Source organism: Lucilia cuprina, chromosome 2 (assembly GCF_022045245.1).
Source record: "Lucilia cuprina isolate Lc7/37 chromosome 2, ASM2204524v1, whole genome shotgun sequence".
Classification (NCBI taxonomy): Eukaryota; Metazoa; Arthropoda; class Insecta; order Diptera; family Calliphoridae; genus Lucilia; species Lucilia cuprina.
In genome coordinates, this window is record NC_060950.1 from 30,999,095 (window position 1) to 31,020,410 (window position 21,316).

Consider the following 21,316-nt stretch of genomic DNA (forward strand, 5'->3'; position numbering starts at 1 on the left):
CGATAATAAAAAGCCGCAGACTTTCTTAGATTTGGCCGCCGTCATAGCACAGTTTGTCGGCGCAGGGCATTTTTTGGAGCCACTTTGTTTTGTGGGGCGCGTGTAGTTTGTTTTCATCCCACTTTTATTGTTTTATATAAAATTCATTAATAAATAAGAAAATTTAAAAAAAAAATTAACATGAATCTACTGCCAAAATCCCATGAAGAATTTGCACAAACCGACTATTGGAATGCTTTCTTTAAGAAGCGAGGAGAAAAGGCTTTTGAATGGTGGGTATTAAGAAGACATTAGAAACTTATAAAAATTATTTGATTTTTTTATTTCTTTAAGGTATGGCGAATACTTAGAATTATGTGAACAAATACACAAATATGTAAAATCCAATGATAAAATCCTAATGTTAGGCTGTGGTAATTCCAAACTCAGTATGGATATGTACGATTCAGGATATAAGTAAGTAAAAGATAAATGTGATGTTCAAGGTCATTAGTATGTGTTCAAATATTTCTGTAAAATTCATTTTATAGAAATATTGTCAATATCGATATCTCCGCTGTGGCCATTAAGAAAATGCAGGAAATCAATAGTCGCACTAGATCGGATATGAAATTCTTGCAAATGGATGCTACACAGATGTCATTTGAGAATGAACAATTTTCTGTGGCTTTCGATAAGGGTACTCTTGATGCATTGTTTGTTGATGATACCCCGGAAGTAAGGGATACGGTGGAGAAGTATTTTAAGGAAGTCAGTAGAGTTTTACGTACTGGGGGTCGTTACATTTGTATTTCATTGTTACAAGAACATATTTTAAAATATGTTATAGAATACTTCCCCAAAAACTCTTTTATGTTGCGTATAGTTCAGTGTTTGGATGCGCAGAAAGCTAATCAAGAGAAAAATGCCGATAATCCAGATGCTGTTTCAATGCCAGTTTTCGCCTTGGTGGCTACTAAGTTTAAAGCGTTGCCCATGCCGGTAAATTCACTCATATATAAGGACAGTTTAAATATAAATTAAATTTGTTTATTTAGATTTTAGAATTCAGTTTCAGCAGTGATAAAATTCAACGTTTAAATTCAACACAAGAACTTGAAAATGCTGTAGCATCTGTACAAAGAGCCGCCCTAGTTTGCAATGGTTTGGCGCGCAGCAATATAGCTGGACATAATGAAGTTACAATGGAATTGTGTAAACCCGGCGAAACAAGTCCACGTTATACTATACACATATTGGATCAGCCACCCGCCAGAGGTTTTGGCAAATATGCGGCGTTTATAGTGCCACAAGGAAGGTATGTCAACATTAACTTGTGGTTATTTCTCACAATAACCAAATGACTTTATTGCAGAGAAATTGAATGGTTATTTTCTACCACCGAAGGTCGTAAAAAGCTGCAGGCTTCGGCTAAATTTCAACGTATGGCTGTTGTTACATTACACCGTGATCAAGTGTATGAATCTTTGGATGCAGTCAAAGCGGAATTGTCGGAAAATGTTAAAAGTTTAGCTCCCTTAGGCTTAAAAGAGCAGGTCAGTGGGATACACATTGAAAAAATAGTAAAATATAATAATTTTCATTTTTTATATTTAAATATCTAGATACCTTTCTTATCACTCGGCTCAGATGTGGGTAAACGTGAGACCATAGTTTGTGGCTTTTCCAAAATATCTGGTGATTTTAGGGTAGAAGAAGTTGAAGATGCTGATGGCAGAATTTTGCGCCGCTTAGTATTTTTAAACAATCAATTTGTGGTACAATCTGAAGCTTTAGTAAAAACGAGTAGGTATCAAAAAAAAGTTTATAACATAAACTATGAAATGTTTATTTGTATAATGTTAAAATTTTTTTGCAGTTAAAACTAAAGATCAAAAACTTGAGCGTAAAATAATTGATATTGGTTATTTGGCTTGTCAACATCATTTGTATATGTCGGTGGGTGTGCAATTGGCTACCGCAGGCCCTGTACAAAATAACGAACTTAAAAATGTTTTAGTAGTGGGTTTAGGTGGTGGAGGTTTATGTAGCTTTTTACATGCAGCATTACCGTAAGTAGAACATTTGTTTGATTTTATTAACAAAAAATTGTGATATTACAATACAATTTTTATTACAAAATAGTAATGTATGCGTCACGGCTGTAGAAATAGATCCCATGATGCTAGAAGTTGCCGAACAACATTTTGATCTTAAACAAGACAAACGACTGAATGTGGTTATTGATGATGGTTTGGCGTTTCTACAAAACTGCAAAAATGAAGGTGTGTTTGAACATAATATACATACATTCATTTTCAACAACAACTAAATAAACATTTTATTTTTTGACTTCTTTTTAGGCATTAAATACGATGCAGTTTTATTCGACGTAGACAGTAAGGACCTATCATTAGGCATGAGCTGTCCACCACCCACTTTCTTAGCCGATACAGTGTTATCGAATATTACTAGCATTATAGGTGATAAGGGATTATTTATTTTGAATTTAGTTTGTCGTGATGAAACATTACGTGCAAATGCTTTAGAATCAATGAAGAAAGTTTTTCCCTCTATTTGTACGTATAAACTTGATGAGGACATCAATGAAGTTGTTTATTGTACAAATAATTCAAAATTAACAAATCTTAAAAATTGGAAAAAATTAATGGGTTCAGCGGGTAGAAATTTAAATACGGCTGTGAAAAGTAAAAAGTTAAATGTTGACGATATGCTAGATGTGACGGAATTTATGAACGATTTGAAGTTGTAAATAATACTTATATGTTATTTTCATTTTTATAAAGTTTTGAAAAAATTATGAGAAATAAAATAATTTTTTTTTTAATATAAAAAAATTTCTTTTTGTAAAATTTATAATATTTCATTATGGTTGAATCGAAAATGGTCTCAAATAAAACTAAAGTATTATTTTAGCTGGACGGATGGACATAGCTAAGTCGACCTGGAAAGTCGAGGCGTTTGGTATACTTTAAGGTGGGTCTAGGATCAATATTTTTGAGTGTTACAAACTTCTGTAAGTCTAGTCTGTATTCTAGTCAATACTCTAGTGTAGTATAGTCTATACTTTAGTGTAGCCTATAACATAGTGTACATAGTGTAGTGTACAGTCTAGTCTATAGTCCTACAATTAAGTCTTTATTCAATGCTCGAATCTATAGTATTGTCTATACCCTAGTGTAAAAGTCCGGTCTATATTTTCAAGTATACAGTATAGTCTAATCTTTAATCCTACAGTTTAGTCCATAGTGAAAAGTCAATTGTAATCTTGTCTATGGTTTAGAGTATAGTCTAGTCTTTAGTACTGCCTATAGTCTAGTGTTTATTCTAGTCTATACTCTAGTTTTGTCAATATTCTAGTTCCCTAGTCTATAAAGTATAGTATATATAGTCTATAACGGGCAAAGTATAGTCTATAGATTTGTCCATAGTGTAGTCCTAAAATTTAGTCTTAAGTCGATGCTCAAATCTGCTCAAAACTGTTTTTTACCCTACACCACTATAGTGGGGAGGGTATTATACGTTTGTGCTGATGTTTGTAACATACAAAAATATTGGTCCAATACCCACCTTAAAGTATATCGATCGATTCAGAATCATTTTTTGAGTCGATTAAGACATGTCCGTCCGTCCGGCTGGATGGCTGTCCAAGTAAACCTTGTGCGCGAGGTACAGGCCGCAATTTTCAAGATAATTTGATGAAATGTTTTTGGCACAGGGACGAAGCCTATTGAAAATGATTGAAATAGGTCCATTATTTCACCTAGCCCCCATACAACCGTACCTCCCGATTTGAACTTTTTATGCCATAATTACGTCAAATATTCTGCTATCTCTCTAAAAATTGGCACAAATAAGTTTTATATAAGTATAAATGACACTGCAGATTTTTGTAAGGATCGGTCCTTATTTCACCCTAGCCCCCATACAAACCCCCTTCAAAAAATGTCTTAAACGTCTAAAATTGACTTGTAACCATTTGTATCGCAATGAAACTCAACAAAACTAACTGTTATTTAGAAATATATCCTTTTCCCAAATATACCGAGGATCGGCCCATATTTGACCTGTATAAAGCCTCATTTAGAAATTTTTGTTTTTTATCAATAAATTGCTTAAATATTTTGGAATTATGGTAATATTCAACATAAAAGTTTCTTTATAAAAAATAAAAATTTTATAAAAAGTAAAAATTTTAAAAATATACTCATGATGTAGGGTATTATAAGGTCGGCCATGCCCGACTATACATTCTACTTGTTTTTCAAATATATTTAAAATTCTAAATAATTTCCAAAAAATATCCTCCCAAATAATTAAAAAACAATTTAAACAAAATTTTTTAATATTGATTTGATACTCTTCCAAAGTAGTTTTAGATGAAAAAAAAAACACTTTTATTTTAAATTATCTAAAAAATTTTATTATAAAATTTTTTTGTTTACAAAGAATAATTAAAATAAAATTAAAAACTCAATTAAAGAAAAATTACTAATAAATAACTTAGAGAATATAATAACAAATACGAAAAAAAAGAAAATATGAAAAAAAACTAAAAATAAAATAATAAAATTAAAATAACTTAAATTATTCTAAATGTAATTTATTTATATATGCAAAATGTGAAAATGAATTTTAAAAGGGAAAAAATGTTGATACTAGAGAGAATATTATGAAAACAATACATTTTTTTAAGGAACTTAACACAATCTGTATATTTTTTTTAATATAATTTCTATACATAATGGTTGCTGTTTAATAAGTTAATATTTAAATAAACAATAACTTTCATTACATTAATTCGTTTAAATTAATTTTAATGGAATAATGTTGTTATTTTTTTAAACTAAAACATAATTCATTGCCTTTGTTTGATTTTTCTTTTTCGTGAAAAATGTCAAGATTTTTATTTAAATTTTCGTAAAAACTAAAAATTTTTAACAAATTATTTAAAGCCTTTTTACTATTTATTGGAAAAATGCAGTCAAAATTTGTTTTATTACTTTATTTAAATATATATTTCTTTTAAAGATAACCAAGTTTTTATTATTTAATTACATTTTTTTAGTTTTCTTTATATAATTTATTTGTAGTATTTTTGAAGTTTTACGTTTTACTTAAGTCACCAACTAGAAATAAAATGAAAAATAAATCAAGAAAATTTATTAAAAATATTTTTTTCTGAAAATTAACCAAAAGTTATTCTAATAGCGTCGTGTAGTGTTAAGATGTTAGAACAAATGTTAATAAACAAACTAATTGCAATCTTTTTTTTTAGTGATTTTTTAAGTAATTTTGTATGATTTTTTTTAAATAATTTCTTTATATTTACAATGTCTTAGCGATTGCTTTAAATGTTTAGCTGAAATAGAAAAAAACACATTTATTGTCATTACAAATGTTTCGTTAGAGAAATTTTAAGTTACTTCTGATAAAGTCGTTAAAAGTAACCAATAAGATTTTGTGGATGAAATTAAACAGTGATTCTTAAAGCAAATATTGAATGATAGCATAAACTAGAGCTCTCGTCTATAGTATATGCTAGATGAATAGTCTAGCCTATAGTCTACCATATAGTCTAGTCTAAAGTCTAGTTTATAGTCTAGTCTATAGACTGGTCTCTCCTATAGTCTATTTTTTAGACTAGACGAGACCATAGACTGAACTGTCTGGTTTTTAGTCTAGTCTATAATCTGGTCTATACTATAAAGTCTACTCTATAGTATAGTCTATAGTGTAGTCTATAATCCAGTCTATAATCTGGTCTATAGTCTAGTCTATAGTCTAGTTTATAGTCTAGTCTATAGTCTAGTCTATAGTATAGTCTATAGTCTAGTAAACAGTCTAGTCTATAGTCTAGTCTATAGTCTAGTCTATAGTCTAGTCTATAGTCTAGTCTATAGTCTAGTCTATAGTCTAGTCTATAGTCTAGTCTATAGTTTAGTCTATAGTCTAGTCTATAGTTTAGTCTATAGTCTAGTCTATAGTTTAGTCTATAGTCTAGTATGTAGTCTAGTCTATAGTCTAGTCTATAGTCTAGTATATAGTCTAGTCTTTTAGTCTAGTCTATTATCTGGTCTATAGTCTGGTCTATAGTCTGGTCTATACTCTGGTCTAAAGTCTGGTCTATACCCTAGTCTATAATCTAGTCTATAGTCTAGGTTATAGTCTATAATCTAGTTTAAAGTCTAGTCTATAGTCTAGTCTATAGTCTAGTCTATAGTCTAGTCTATAGTCTAGTCTATAGTCTAGTCTATAGTCTAGTCTATAGTCTAGTCTATAGTCTAGTCTATAGTCTAGTCTATAGTCTAGTCTATAGTCTAGTCTAGTCTAGTCTATAGTCTAGTAGTCTAGTCTAGTCTATAGTCTAGTCTATAGTCTAGTCTATAGTCTAGTCTATAGTCTAGTCTATAGTCTAGTCTATAGTCTAGTCTATAGTCTAGTCTATAGTCTAGTCTATAGTCTAGTCTATAGTCTAGTCTATAGTCTAGTCTATAGTCTAGTCTATAGTCTAGTCTATAGTCTAGTCTATAGTCTATAGTCTAGTCTATAGTCTAGTCTATAGTCTAGTCTATAGTCTAGTCTATAGTCTAGTCTATAGTCTAGTCTATAGTCTAGTCTATAGTCTAGTCTATAGTCTAGTCTATAGTCTAGTCTAAAGTCTAGTCTATAGTCTAGTCTATAGTCTAGTCTATAGTCTAGTCTATAGTCTAGTCTATAGTCTAGTCTATAGTCTAGTCTATAGTCTAGTCTATAGTCTAGTCTATAGTCTAGTCTATAGTCTAGTCTATAGTCTAGTCTAAAGTCTATAGTCTAGTCTATAGTCTAGTCTATAGTCTAGTCTATAGTCTAGTCTATAGTCTAGTCTATAGTCTATTCTATAGTCTAGTCTATAGTCTAGTCTATAGTCTAGTTTATAGTCTAGTCTATAGTCTAGTCTATAGTCTAGTCTATAGTCTAGTCTATAGTCTAGTCTATAGTCTAGTCTATAGTCTAGTCTATAGTCTAGTCTATAGTCTAGTCTATAGTCTAGTCTATAGTCTAGTCTATAGTCTAGTCTATAGTCTAGTCTATAGTCAAGTCTATAATCTAGTCTATAGTCAAGTCTATAATCTAGTCTATAGTCTAACTATAGTATATAGTATAGTTTATAGTCTAGTCTAAAGTCCACTCTAAAGTTTAGCCTTTATTCTAGACTATAGCTTAGTCTATAATATAGTCTATAGTCTAGTCTACGGTTTGTATATAGTCTAGTCTATAGTCTATTCTAAAGTCTAGTCTAAAGTCTAGTCTAAAGTCTAGCCTATAGTCTAGTCGATAGTCGGGACTAAAGGCTAGTCTATGGTCCAGTCTATAGTCTTGTCTTTTCTTTAATATAGTCTATAATGTAATATATAGTATAGTCTATCGTAGTTAATCCAGAAATGAACCATATCTTTAAGACTAATAAATGGAATCATAAATCATCAACAAAGTCTTGAAAAATTAAACAAATTGATTTGAAAATTGTTTAAATTTTAATACTTTCATACGATCTCTAAATTAAATGGAAAAAACATGTTTGCATTTTAAAAGGATATTTTTCCAATCACTTTAATACGATTTGCAATTATATTAAATAAATAAACATTTATTTCATTCTAAACAACGGGAAAATCTACAATAAAAACTATTTACTAATAAATGGCGAAAAAACACGTTTAACTAAACTTATAAGTAATTAAAAATAGCCTTTGACGAAATGTTTATAAAAGGAATGTAAACAAACATTCATTGATTTTTACAACAAGATGTTAAACACAAATTTTATTAAATGTGACGAATGATTTAATTAAATTAAAATAATAATAAGTTTAACATGTATTTAACTATACACTGGGTTATATTTTTGTTGTATATATTAACAATTGTTAACAGTCTTAAATGTGTAAACTGTTATTTAATTCAATAAAATTGTATATGTATGTATTATGTATATAAGGGTGACCCAAAACGGAAATTGCTGATGTTCGCTTGAAAAAATGAATATTTAGTTAAAGTGTTAAAACCTTAAAAAGGCCCTTTTTATTATTTAATCTCTAGCTCATCAGAATAAATGAATGAACCGAGTTTTTTGCTTTTGGTGGAAACATCAGCTTTGTTATAATTTTTTCTCTCCATATAAACAGGGCGACCCTAATGTATATTTGAAAACGTTTGCAAAAAGCTTTTTTAAAATATATGTATGTAGAGATAGAGATTCAAATATAAACGAAAAATTAATATTCATAATAATATCAAATATTTACAAAAATATGCATGTCTCTCTTCCGATCTAGTTTTTTACGCTTTAAAAAATGAGGCCCGCCCCTCACGCACTTAAAATACTTTACGGAAAATTTTGTTAAAACTACGATTTTTCTTTTTCGATTGCGTCGATGAATTTGAACTTGAACTACGATTACTATTGCTACTACTGCTAATGCCACCAGACGATGATTTCTTACAATTCGACGATGAAGCTGACGTTGTTGCTGTCGTAATGGCACTTTCACCTGATGATAGAATGGCTTCTTCTAATATGCGAAATGAGTTTTCGGTAGAATTAGTGGGAAAATTAATTTCAGACAAAGAAGATGAATCCAAGCTGGCATTAGGTGAGACACGTAAAAATGCATTATTAGTGCTATTAGAAATGGAAGTGGACATTTGGCCGTGACCACCACCACCGGATGAGGCAGATGAAGCTGATTTTTTTAAACGATACCATTCCCATGATGTCGACTCATGGGCTGGATTTGATTTATTGCTGTTGGAAATTTTACCTTTAAGACTTTTTGTAAATGGTGATTTAAAGAAAACTGGCGAAGATAAACGGCGTGTTTTTTTCAAGTTACTATCCGCCAACGTTTGTTTATTGTTGGAGGATGATTTCGACTTTGAGGCAGGATTATTGGCATTTGAATTTGGGTTGACACATTGATAGCCGCGCGGGCCATCGGGCATAAACTCGTTATAGGCTAAATCAGCATTGGGTATGAAATTATCTAAATCGTCTTCGTCTAGCATAAGGCGTTCATCGAATTCGGCACCTTGTAGTTCTGCGGTAGCTGAACTATTAAGTTGTGTAGCTGTGTCGGCTGGCGAAGATTGTTGGCGTTTAAAAGTTTGCGTTTCCTTTTTCTTTTTTGATTTTCCATTTAAGCCAGAAGGTTTTTTAACTCTAACTGAAGAAATCTCTGCAGAATCTTAGAAATAAGAAATGAAATATTTTTAAGTTCCAGGTAAAAAAGGTATAAGATTAATATTAACTACTTACCTCCTATGCGATCTTCAGCATTAAGTTCCTCCAAGTGCTGCCAGGCTTGTAATTGAGCCTGAGCTGTATTGGGCCAAGAGTGTTTTTCTCCCTTACGCTTAGCTTGAGACTTTTGCGGGTGTATCGGTGGTAGACCGGCAGCTTGATTAATATTATTATTACTACCATAACAAATGGATATTTTACGTTGTCTTGTCGTAGTACTCGGATTATTGTAACTGGGGGCCTCTTCCTCCTGTTGCTCAGTCTTACTTTGTGGGAGGCTCGTTCTAGCGCCATCACTTTTACATTCTTTTAAAATTAACATTACCTCTTCGCTAGGCCTTCGATTCTTATCCGCATAACTCACATTTGTGGAGCTCTCCTGGTCACGCCGTTTAACCGATTGCTGATGATCCGAAAAATCCTCAAAGGATTTACGGCGATTGATTTTCTTTTGTATGTTTGTCTGCGCAACATTTGCGTCATTTTTCCGCTTACCACTTTTGTCGTAGATCGACAATACCTCCTTGGTATCTCTCCTAAGCGAACGATAGAATAGTATGCCCACCATAAGAACAAAAAAGACAAATGCTCCCACAAATATTATGACCACAATACAGGCATGAACATGCAATTTAAGGTCATCCAATTCACTTTTAAGTTGTGTATTCCGTTCGGCATACAATTGTTCGAGTTCATTATGACGTCGATTTTCTTCCTCCAGAGTGCGTACCGTTTGAATTTGTTGTGTCAGAGTCTGTTGCAACTCTTCGACTTGTTTTTTATAACGTCGTGATAGTTCTTCAAGGTACTGGCCTGACAGCGACATGTTACGCTCAAGAGCCTAAAAAATATGTTAGAAAATTGAGTAAAAGAAATGGAACATTTGTAAATTGGAGAATATAATTGTTGTAGTTTAGTGTCGGAGTTTAGTAACAATATCAAAGTTGTTTTATAGAACGCATGCAACGTACAAGTTTTATTAACCTAATATTTATTTGTATAAATGTATATTTTCCTTTGTAGTAGTATAAGAGTAAGCCTAACATGTAGTTAAAATACAGAGGGTGTGTATGATAATAATGTTAAGGAAGAGAGGTTAAAATAACGTACAGTGAAATGAAAGTATTATAATTTAGAAGTTAATTTTAGATATCATCTAATGTATTTATAATTTTTATCATTATCTCTTCGATCTTAACAACCTTACAGCACTGTGATTTAGGTTAGGTTGTTGACTGACTTGGGACCATGGGACTTTATATGTAAATGTTAAACACAGAGTGAAACCAAGTTTAGGTACAAACAAATATTTCGATCCTATATATGTCCATCTATATCTATTTATCTATCTATCTATCTATCTATCTATCTATCTATCTATCTATCTATCTATCTATCTATCTATCTATCTATCTATCTATCTATCTATCTATCTATCTATCTATCTATCTATCTATCTATCTATCTATCTATCTATCTATCTATCTATCTATCTATCTATCTATCTATCTATCTATCTATCTATCTATCTATCTATCTATCTATCTATCTATCTATCTATCTATCTATCTATCTATCTATCTCTATCTAGTCGCAGTACTACATTTGAAGCAATACATTATAATCAACAATATAGATAGATTTAGAATTTTTGGTTAATTAGGACCGTTTGCATTTTAGATGGCGATATGTTCATTTCCGCCAATTTTTATTTTGTTCCACCGTGTATTGTATTATTGACTTGTATCGTAATAATTTCAAACTGTTTTTCACAAACTATCTTGGTAACCAAAATCAAAGTTTCCTTTTTAAAGGAAACTCTAATAAAATATTTGAAAACACGCAAATTTCCTATTAAACATTCTACACACCTTGTAATGTAACATGTTTGAAAGAGAATAAGAAAACCAAGACATGAAATTCCAAGTTCATCACAACAAAAATATTAAAAAACAAGAAATTACCCTTACAAAACTGTGTCAGGGCAAGAAAGTAAAACTAAGGCTAAAAATATGTCAAATAACGTACCTTAATTCGATTTGATAGACGTATAAAAACACTTTCCGATTGGGGACCATTAGAGTTTTTCGGCTGGTTATATTGTAAAGAACCCCCGACAATTGTAGAAGGTACAGTTGTCAATAAATTATCGATATTATCCCATGAATTTGTATCTTCTTCGCTTTTAGCAGCAACATTAACTGAATCCATATTGGTTGCAGGCGTTGGAGAAGGTGTTGTAGTGGTTGGAGCAGTAGTGGCGGCTGGTTCAAAGTTTTCAACTGAAGCTGGGGTTTCGGTAACGGCAACAGGTACTTCAGTCTCTGATGATGCAGGTTCATCGGCAGGTACATTAAATATATTAGTATCAGGTAAGTTAGGTTTTTGTATAATTTTAGGCGGTAAGGTGGTAGCTTCTAATTGTGCTTCAGGTTCCAAGGGTCTAGGTAACTGTTGATTATCATCTAGATTAATTTCAGTGGAGGTCTCCACAATTTCAGGTGTATGTTTTGTTGATGGTTTAGTTGGCTCGACGGGTAGGGTAGGTATTTCAGGTTTCATAAGCTTTTTTTCGGGATGATCTAGAAGATTTAAGTCCTCCTTGCCAAATTTTTTATCAATTGTTAAATTTGAGGGTAATTCTGTAGCTTCATTTCGTTGTTGTGTTTTCTCCTCTACATATGAATTGTTGGGTTTATCGCCCAGGGTTTTAGGTCTGGCTAATAGTTGACATAATGCCCCCACGTATTCGTTGGGTAAAATGTTCACATAAAAACTCTTCTTAATATCTTTTTGCATTGCTAATACTTGTTTTGTTTCAATACCATAGAGTTTGGCACACACTTGTGTATTTAGTAAATCATTTCGTATGCCCTTGTTACTCAACAACCTATTCAGTTGGGAAAATTCACACGTCAGAATATTATTAACCTTTTCCACTAGCGTGCTTGGGCACTCGGCACAACTGAATAACCCATAGATGGGAGTACGGCAAACTACCGATTGAGGTTGTGTTTTAAAAGTTTGATTTTGATTATTTGCCGGCTTGCCTAATACTTCAGTAGCTTTTTTAACTATAGACAACACGGCGTCGGAGGCGGATTTAAATAGATTGGATTCGGCATGTTTAACTGTGTTCTGTTCCAATAGATACTCATCGTCAAAGTCATCTAAATCTTCATTTGGATGGTTTTCAGTCTCAAAAGCCTCAAATTCTGATGTGCCAAAAACACGAAATAAAGACAAAGTGCAGAAATGCTCTTTGGAATAGTGTGAGTTAATGTCAACACGAACAAATTTACCAAACAGATGAGGATGCAAATCGAAACTCTGCACCGCCCTTTTGTCTTCAGCCTCAAATCTTCCCACATTTGACCATTCCCGGGTGGGGAAACGTTTCGACACAGCCACTGTAAAGTTTTGCGGCGACGAAGAGTAAAGTTCAAAATTAGCAAAATCGATTTTTTGCGCTTGTATTGCTTCACATAATTCTACAACAAACCAAATACGATTGCCACACAAACTTAACATATACTCATCTTTTGATGAACTCAAAACTGCCCCTGCATTTGAGGTGTAAGCACTGGAGGCTATGATTTTTGCTCCACAATCGGGAGAAGCGTAATTTTTTGCTCTTATTTTAAGCGATGTCGGTTTGCCATTACCATTTGTATTGTTTTTACGTTGCGCCGAATTGTTGACAGTTTGTTCCTGTTCGAGTGCCTGTTGTTTTTCAGCTGCTTCCATTTGCTTTTGTGCCCATTCGGAAAAAACCGGCATTGGCACCTCTTCGGCAGAGGTGAGATTCACTTGACTACCGGAGGTAGTTGAACTGGCATTTTGTTGTTGCTGCTGTTGTTGTTCTACACTAGCATTAATTGTTGTCTGTGTGGCGTTTATGTTATTGGTGTCTGTTGGAATGTTATTTGTTGATGAAATTATTTCTTGGTCTTTGTCTATAGTGGGTGATGCAGTCGTTGGTGTGGGTTGTATTGTATCTGTGCTACCTTCTCCACTACCACCACCACCACCTGAATCGTTTATTTTTACGATTTGTTCATCTGTAAGTAAGAAGTGTTTTAAGCATTTTTAAGTATACTATTTGTATGAATACATTTTTAATGTAAAAGCAAAAAAACTACTGATTACACTTACGGTTACGTCTGGACCGAATCTTAAATATATCTATCTATCTATCTATCTATCTATCTATCTATCTATCTATCTATCTATCTATCTATCTATCTATCTATCTATCTATCTATCTATCTATCTATCTATCTATCTATCTATCTATCTATCTATCTATCTATCTATCTATCTATCTATCTATCTATCTATCTATCTATCTATCTATCTATCTATCTATCTATCTATCTATCTATCTATCTATCTATCTATCTATCTATCTATCTATCTATCTATCTATCTATCTATCTATCTATTTATCTATCCATATTACATAACTTATCGCTTATTTTTAACTAATTTTCAAAAATATTTGTTTTTGAAAAAAATATAGAAACTGGTTTTACCTTTTTGAATTTCCTCTTCAGTCTCTGGTATAACCTCAATAGTACGATTGACTCTTTCTTCGGAAGATCTATCGCCACCATCATCAATTATAACGGAATCCAAAGTATTTTGCGGTTGTTGCAAAACTTCCAGTGGTAATTCCGTTACAGTAACTGTGGGTATATCAGTGATATCAGGCAAACTATAATGAGAAGATATAATAAAATATATATTAAAATTTATGAAAGAATTTAAAAGTAATTAAGTAGGAGAGGAGATATGGAATTAATTCAACAGATTAAAATATATATATTTTATATTTTGATGATTCCAAATTCCGATTGATGATAAAAAAGTCTAATTTAAAGTTTTATAATAGTTAAATTTTTCGTTTAAAATTGGAAAGGGAATTCCAGTATGCAATTTATTAATCTATTTTAAAAATCTTTTTAAGTAAATAATAACAATAATAATACAATTAAAATGTTTACCTCATAAACATGGTAGAAATGGCTAAAATTTGCGAAAACCATATAATCCAAAAGAAAATCAAAAACATTGTTAAATTTGTTTTAATTTTCTTAAATTCACAACTTATGAAATTTGTCAATATTTGTATCAACATTTTGGCACAATTAAACTTCTTAACGTTTGTCGTATGTAAGAAATTCGAAACTAAATTATAAAAAATTATTAAAATTTATTATAGTTTTCAGAACCGATTTGAAACACTTCACACTAGTAAATAGAGCAAACGCAGGTGAAGTTAAAAACTGAATACTCCCGCATACTGAAAGCCACGTCAGGTATTTTTTGTTGTATTGTATTTTATTTAAAATTTTATTTTTTAATTGTTGTTGGCGCTGTTATATTGTTGATAAGTCATGGAAAGTTGTATATTAAAATGAAAATGCTGAACATTTAAATGCTATTTAACAAATTAAGGTACTAACTAAAACTTTTTTTGCCTTAACTTCATATCAGTGCCAAACAGCTCTATACCAACTGCTGCTTTTACAAAAAATAACTGATATATTGGCTGCTGCCCGGTTTTTTCTCCTAACAAAAGCAAAAAATCTTTTAAATAATATAAATTAAAAAAAAAATAAATACTTGTACTAAAAGAAAACTAAACAAAACAAAAATTTTCTTTTGATAACTTTTTTTTTTGCTGTATTATTGTCGCCTCAGTAAAGTGTTGTTTTGTAAATTAACTATTTTGTTTGTAAATACAGATGTTTAAGCTAAATATTAACTCTTTTTGGCCTTTAACAAAACATTTTTATATTTTTTGTTTTATTTCTCATTATTTCAACATACTAGTACTCGTAAATATTGTTTTGTATTGTAAAAAATAAAACAGATATACTAAAAAGAAACACAAAAATAATATGAAATGTAGGTAATGTAGTGGCATTTTACTTGTGCATATCGACAACTTTAGAAATGTAATAAAAACATGTTTATAGATAAAAATACAATATTTTTTACGGGTAGTTTCTAAAGTAACGAGGGTGGCTTTAAAATTAGTATTGCCAATAGTTTAGAATAAAATAAACTGATTATGTAACAATTACATAACTATTAATCAACACTTAAGACTTCGATAGAAGAATAAGACTGAAGGAAGTAAGTAAGTAAGTAAGTACTTAAGTAAGTAAGTAAGTAAGTAAGTAAGTAAGTAAGTAAGTAAGTAAGTAAGTAAGTAAGTAAGTAAGTAAGTAAGTAAGTAAGTAAGTAAGTAAGTAAGTAAGTAAGTAAGTAAGTAAGTAAGTAAGTAAGTAAGTAAGTAAGTAAGTAAGTAAGTAAGTAAGTAAGTAAGTAAGTAAGTAAGTAAGTAAGTAAGTAAGTAAGTAAGTAAGTAAGTAAGTAAGTAAGTCGACCAATTTTTGATCAACCCACTTTCATATTTAACTGTGACTAAATTTGTTATAATGTTTTGACTTTACGCTATGTCATTTGTACATAATATTAGGCTTCAAAATATTACTTTTCATCTATATATATAAAAGAGTAGCATTACTGACTGACTGATTCATCATCGCACAGCCTAAACGGTAGATGAGTTTTTGGTTATGTAGATCCACTAAGGACGGATTCTTAGAAATTTATACATTTACGGGTAAAAAGGTGGAAAAACGTTTAAAACAGGTTTTCTTAATTATCTTACACAATATAAGTGACACAAGAAAAATTCTAAATGCACCTGTTTCTACTTTTAAAATGAGCAGATGGGTGTCTGGTACTTTTTTCAAATTCGTACTTTTAAGGGTTAAAATGTGTAACAAAGGTGATTTTGGTACCTATTTGGCCCCTTATAACTTTTAAACTAATTAACATAATAAAATTTTTAAAAATATTTTGGATACATCTCCCAAAATTATGAGACGCCTTTTTCCTACTTTTTTAAAATTCAGTCCTTTTTGGGTGTAAAAGGGAAAAAACTGTATTTATGGTACTTTTTTAGCACATTAAGAAAACTTTTTCGGTTTATTCAATTATTCCTATTAAATTACAGAATAACTCTGTAATAATTATTGTAATAAATTTTTTGCAATTTTACTGGGGAAAAAAGTACCAAAAAAGGAAAAAACGGGAAGTTTAATTTTATTCAAACTCATTTAGCCAATTTTTAAAAAATTTGAAAAAAGTAGTTGGTATATTTTTATTATTTTGGAATTCGAGTACTGAGTCCTGTATAGGACCAAATTCGAGTAAATTGTTTGGTACATACTTTTTGAAAGCAATATTTTTCTTGAACAAATTAATGCAGATTTGAATCGTTTGAGTTTTATCTGTGATATATAGATTTAAATACGGAACATTTTGTAAACTTAATTCTCGAAAAAGTATATTTCTAAGCGAAAAGGGGAAAAATTGTATTCTTAATTAGTACTAAATTTTATTTCACTTTTGGTACTTTTTCATTCTTCAAATGTTCTTTAATAATAATTCAAAACACATGATTATTAAACATGGAATAAGATCCTTTAAGAGAAAACTTTTAATACTTTTTATTTCATAAATGGTGCTTTTTTACTTTTCTAAAAATAATATTCTGTGACTGAATAATATTCTGTAAGTGGGAACTATTTGGTACTTTTCTATTCTTCAAATGGTACCTTTTAGATTCTTTATAATGGTTAACCGAAACACACGGTCCTTATTAAATGAGAATTTATTGAGGGAGATATTTGTACTTTTCGTTTTTCCGATGGTAATTTTTGGTATTTTTACGAAATTGAACATAGATATTGAAAATAAAATTTAAAAGGTAGGGACCTTAGTGAATGGGAATCTACTGAAAGGGACTTTTGGTATTTTTTATTCATTAAAATTATATTTTTTTAATTGTATATAATACTAAACACAGAAACATAAAATTTTTGATTAAATGATAATCTATAGTACCTTTTCTAAATAGTACTTTCGAAAATTTCCATAATGTGGAAGATAAATGAATGAAACTAAAGAATAAGCTTCTTACCGAATGCGAATTTAATCACGTGATATTGAACGTATAAAAATGAAACATTAAAAAATGTTTAATCAATTTTAATTTTCTATAAAATAAACAAAATTTTGTATGTGTTTTTAATTTAAGTTAGGATAGCGAAGCACCCAGGGTATGCTAGTTTACACATAAGTGCAGCACTAAAACTATTTTGCAACCTAATAACATCCAGAATGTGTACTTTACAATATACCCAAATAACACTTCCATATCACCCTCGTAGAGTCCTTACAATATAAAAACTTTTTAAAACTTTGTTCAAATACAAAATATCAACTCATTAGTATTTTCTATTCTGCATTCACTAATTTTTCACTCCCACAACAGAATTTAGTAGTTTTCAATTATTTCTCTTCTTTTATATATTTATAGCTTTTTTTTCAAATTTGTTTTTGTTTTTTATTTTCGGTAAACAAGTAAACAAATAATTGTGATAATGACACACTTGGTATTTGTTGTTATTTTTTTTGTTAACAAAAATAAAACCATTTTTATTTATGCATGTTTAAAATAAAATAAAATATTTATCACTAAAAGAAAACCTTGTCATAATTATACTATTTAACCATTTATTTTAATTTAATATCAACATTGTTTTGAAAAATTCATGTGTTTTTTGAAATCTAAAAATAAATGTGCACATTTTTTTATCAATTATTGTTAAAACTATTTATTTCATTGTAGAAATAGTTTTCTGAAAAATGTTTTTCTATTCTATTGGAATTTCGAAAGATTATTACAAGAGTAGATATAATATTTATTGAAGAATATTTTGAAGTTTAAATACAATTCTCTTAGAATGGTGCTAAAATGTTTACATATGTAATAGATAACAGCGATTGTTTTGTATATACATACATATATAATGGAATCAGTAAAAAAAAACTTACTTAATTGTATTGTATTACAGAGATACAAGTGTAATGTGTTTATGTACGTGAGAAAAGTTTGCTTTTCTTTGAAACTTTAATGCATCTAAATATTTAAGAACTTATAGTCAGACGTGACCGACCATATGATACCTGCACCAGTTATAAATATTAAATACAATTTATTTTCCATAATAATTACCTTTTTATACCCTTCACCTTCGTGAGAAGAGTATATATAAGTTTGTCATTCCGTTTGTAATTTCTATAATATAATTTTCCGACAATATAAAGTAGATTATGCCATGTCCGTCTGTCTGTCTTCAATAATTCTGTTAGACATGCTTTCGAGAAGATCGCTATTTAAAATCAGCAAAATCGGTCGGTAAATAACGGAGATATAAGCAAAAATCCAAAACAACCTATGAAAATGTCATATTTTTTCATGCTTTGTTAAATAAGCAACAACAACACTGTATATTGGATAAAGATGTTCACGTGTGTGTATATGTATTTGGTTTTACTCAGCTGTGTATTTTGTTTTGTATGTTTGGATGCTGTTGGCGTCATTGAGTTGTGTATTTTGTTTTGTTTTTGTGAATTTTGTTCGTATATTTGGATGTAGGTTGGAAAAAATTTATAAAACTAATATATTTAAAATACACTATGGTGAAGGGTATATATTGTTTTCAATACATTTATGTAAGAAATTTATAGGGCTTCACATGGGACTAGAAGAAAAATGGACCGACCTCAATAAAATTTTGTGATAAGATTTTTATTTATATATTATTTGTAATATTAGTGTTTACATGTGACTTTTAGATTTTCAAGCCATTTTCTGAAGAGGACTTTGTATAAAAGCTAGGGTCAATTTGCAAGTTTATTATAAAATTTTGTTATGTCGCCTTTTATGAGCTGGGCGGTTTTGTTGTATAGGGGCTAGATAAAATATTTGAAAGATTTTTAACTAGATCTTTTCGTTCTTGAGCAAAAAATGGGTTTGTGCAAAATTGCATTAAATTATCTTGAAAATTGCGGCACATACCTTGCGCATAAGGTTTACAAGGACAGCCATACGGACTGACGGACATGGCTTAATCTACTGATATAATGATTCTGTACTTTAAGGTGAATATAAGACGAATATCTTTGAACGTTACAAACATCCGCACAAACCAAATACATATTGCATATGCTATATCAATATTGATTTGTCAATGTTAGTTAGTATTGATTCCTAATGATATATTATTTATATCGTTCCAGACAAAGTGTACCGAATACCGGTTCAAATAATAAATTTCAGAACTACAATGAACAAAATTAACATTACACCACAAGTTACTTAATTAATTGCTTACTTACTACTTACTCACTTACTAACTTACTTACTTACTAACTTACTAACTTACTAACTTACTTCCTTACTTACTAACTTACTAACTTACTTACGTACTTACTTATTTACTAACTTACTTACTTACTTACTAACCTACTTACATACTTACTTACATACTTACTTACTAACTTAGTTACATACTTACTTACTTATATACTTACTTGTATGCATACTTACTTACTTATTTACTTATTTACTTACTTACTTACTTACTTACTTACTTACTCAATAAGGAAGTGTAGTCAATCCAGGCCGAATTATAGAAACCTACATCAAAATAAACTTCTTTTTTCAAAATTTTGATTTGTAATGAACATATAGCCAAATATGGACCGAACAAAGAAACTTCGAAATACGATTCCTGTTTATATAAAACATTTTTAAGAGATTTATGTGATACATGATGATTTTTTTGTGATTAATGAATATGTATTGAATATGGAAACAATATTTTAAAATTAAGAACCAATATGCTATGCGTTACAAACAATCACATAAACGCATAATACCGTCCTATTCCGCTGTAGTTATATCGGATATAATTAAGCGAAAAACTTTAGACATAATATTATTGAGGAATTAATTGTAAATGAATTTTTGTTTAGGTCATTGTCAGTGTAAACGTAATGCCCGGTTATTTCTTTCTTTTGATGAAAAAAAAATTAAATTTTGTTTTTGTATTTTTATTTTATTTTATTACACAAATAAAATGCATTCAATTAAAAGTTTATTAACCTTTAATCTTATATACGTACATACATACTTATAAACACTTAAGTATACTTAGGCATATTTTTTTTTGATTAAAATAAATTTAAAGAAAACAACCGTAATAAATAATGGCTAACATTCAAAAATCTTTTTAATATATACTTATTTTACACACTTAATTAAAAAACAAGTAATATTTCTATATTCGACTGTGCCGAATCTTATATACCCTTCATCAAGTATGTTTTAAAAAACATTTTTTATTTATTTTGTATATCTGCACACATGTCACACATAACATACACACAAACAAATATAAACTGTAGCAGAAAGAGATATTAACCGTTGTACTGTATTACCATCCTCAAACAAATATTAGCTGTATTACCAACATATTATTGCTTTATCTCCTTGTTCTTGTTATACCCACTTACCTTCGTGAGAACAGAACAGCATGCAAACATAAAAAAAAAATACACAGCGGAATAAAACCAAACCAGACGGACATGGCTTAATCGACTCCGCTATCTATAAGGATCCAGAATATATATACTTTATAGGGTCGGAAAATTATATTATAGAAATTACAAACGGAATGACAAACTTATATATACCCTTCTCACGAAGGTGAATTTTACTCATTTTCGTTTGCTTGAAATTTGGGGGTTAATTCACATTTTATTGAGAAAGGTTATTTATTTATTTAGCATTTTTTGTTGACAAAATTTTATTTATTAGTCATGGCATCAAACAAAAACATGTTTGTTGTGTGTGTGTGTCTTTTTTTAAATTTTTTCATTCCTACACGCTTTATGAAAATGTATGCCAAAAATATGTAAAGTTTTTTTGTTTTTTGGAAAAATGCATTTAATTTATTTTAAAAATAGACAAAAAATTGTCTATAGTATTTTATAAAAGACTAGCTATACCCAGTGTGCTTCGCTACCCTCATCGTAATGGAATAAAATAAATATCATTATTGTAAATGTATATATATCTGCAATATCAAAAATTCCCCTTTT

The 21,316-nt window shown here is 30.0% G+C and overlaps 2 protein-coding genes across 5 annotated transcripts in view; one reads left to right on the forward strand and one right to left on the reverse strand.

Annotated features, from left to right (window-relative positions):
* Positions 1-74: 74 nt before the first annotated feature.
* Positions 75-2,837, forward strand: LOC111675533 (eEF1A lysine and N-terminal methyltransferase homolog). The gene is made up of 9 exons (XM_023436311.2): positions 75-272; positions 334-456; positions 531-981; positions 1,038-1,297; positions 1,355-1,535; positions 1,605-1,785; positions 1,859-2,051; positions 2,125-2,264; positions 2,343-2,837. The coding sequence occupies exons 1-9, from the start codon at positions 181-183 to the stop codon at positions 2,750-2,752; spliced, it is 2,031 nt and encodes a 676-aa protein (XP_023292079.2). The 5' UTR covers positions 75-180; the 3' UTR covers positions 2,753-2,837.
* Positions 2,838-5,065: 2,228 nt separating this feature from the next.
* Positions 5,066-21,316, reverse strand: part of LOC111675524 (SUN domain-containing ossification factor) — a 71,535-nt gene continuing 55,284 nt past the window's right edge. For 2 of the 4 annotated variants that reach the window (XM_046949945.1, XM_046949942.1), the window contains exons 2-6: positions 14,290-14,473; positions 13,819-14,000; positions 11,312-13,344; positions 9,299-10,124; positions 7,561-9,227 (exon numbers count right to left, since the gene is read on the reverse strand). In XM_046949945.1, the coding sequence (XP_046805901.1) occupies positions 8,359-9,227; positions 9,299-10,124; positions 11,312-13,344; positions 13,819-14,000; positions 14,290-14,423 (4,044 nt within the window). In that variant the 5' untranslated portion in view covers positions 14,424-14,473 and the 3' untranslated portion in view covers positions 7,561-8,358. Of the gene's footprint in view, positions 5,130-7,560; positions 9,228-9,298; positions 10,125-11,311; positions 13,345-13,818; positions 14,001-14,289; positions 14,474-21,316 lie in introns of those variants that run through there. The other 2 variants (XM_023436299.2, XM_023436298.2) reach the window with 2 other exon arrangements.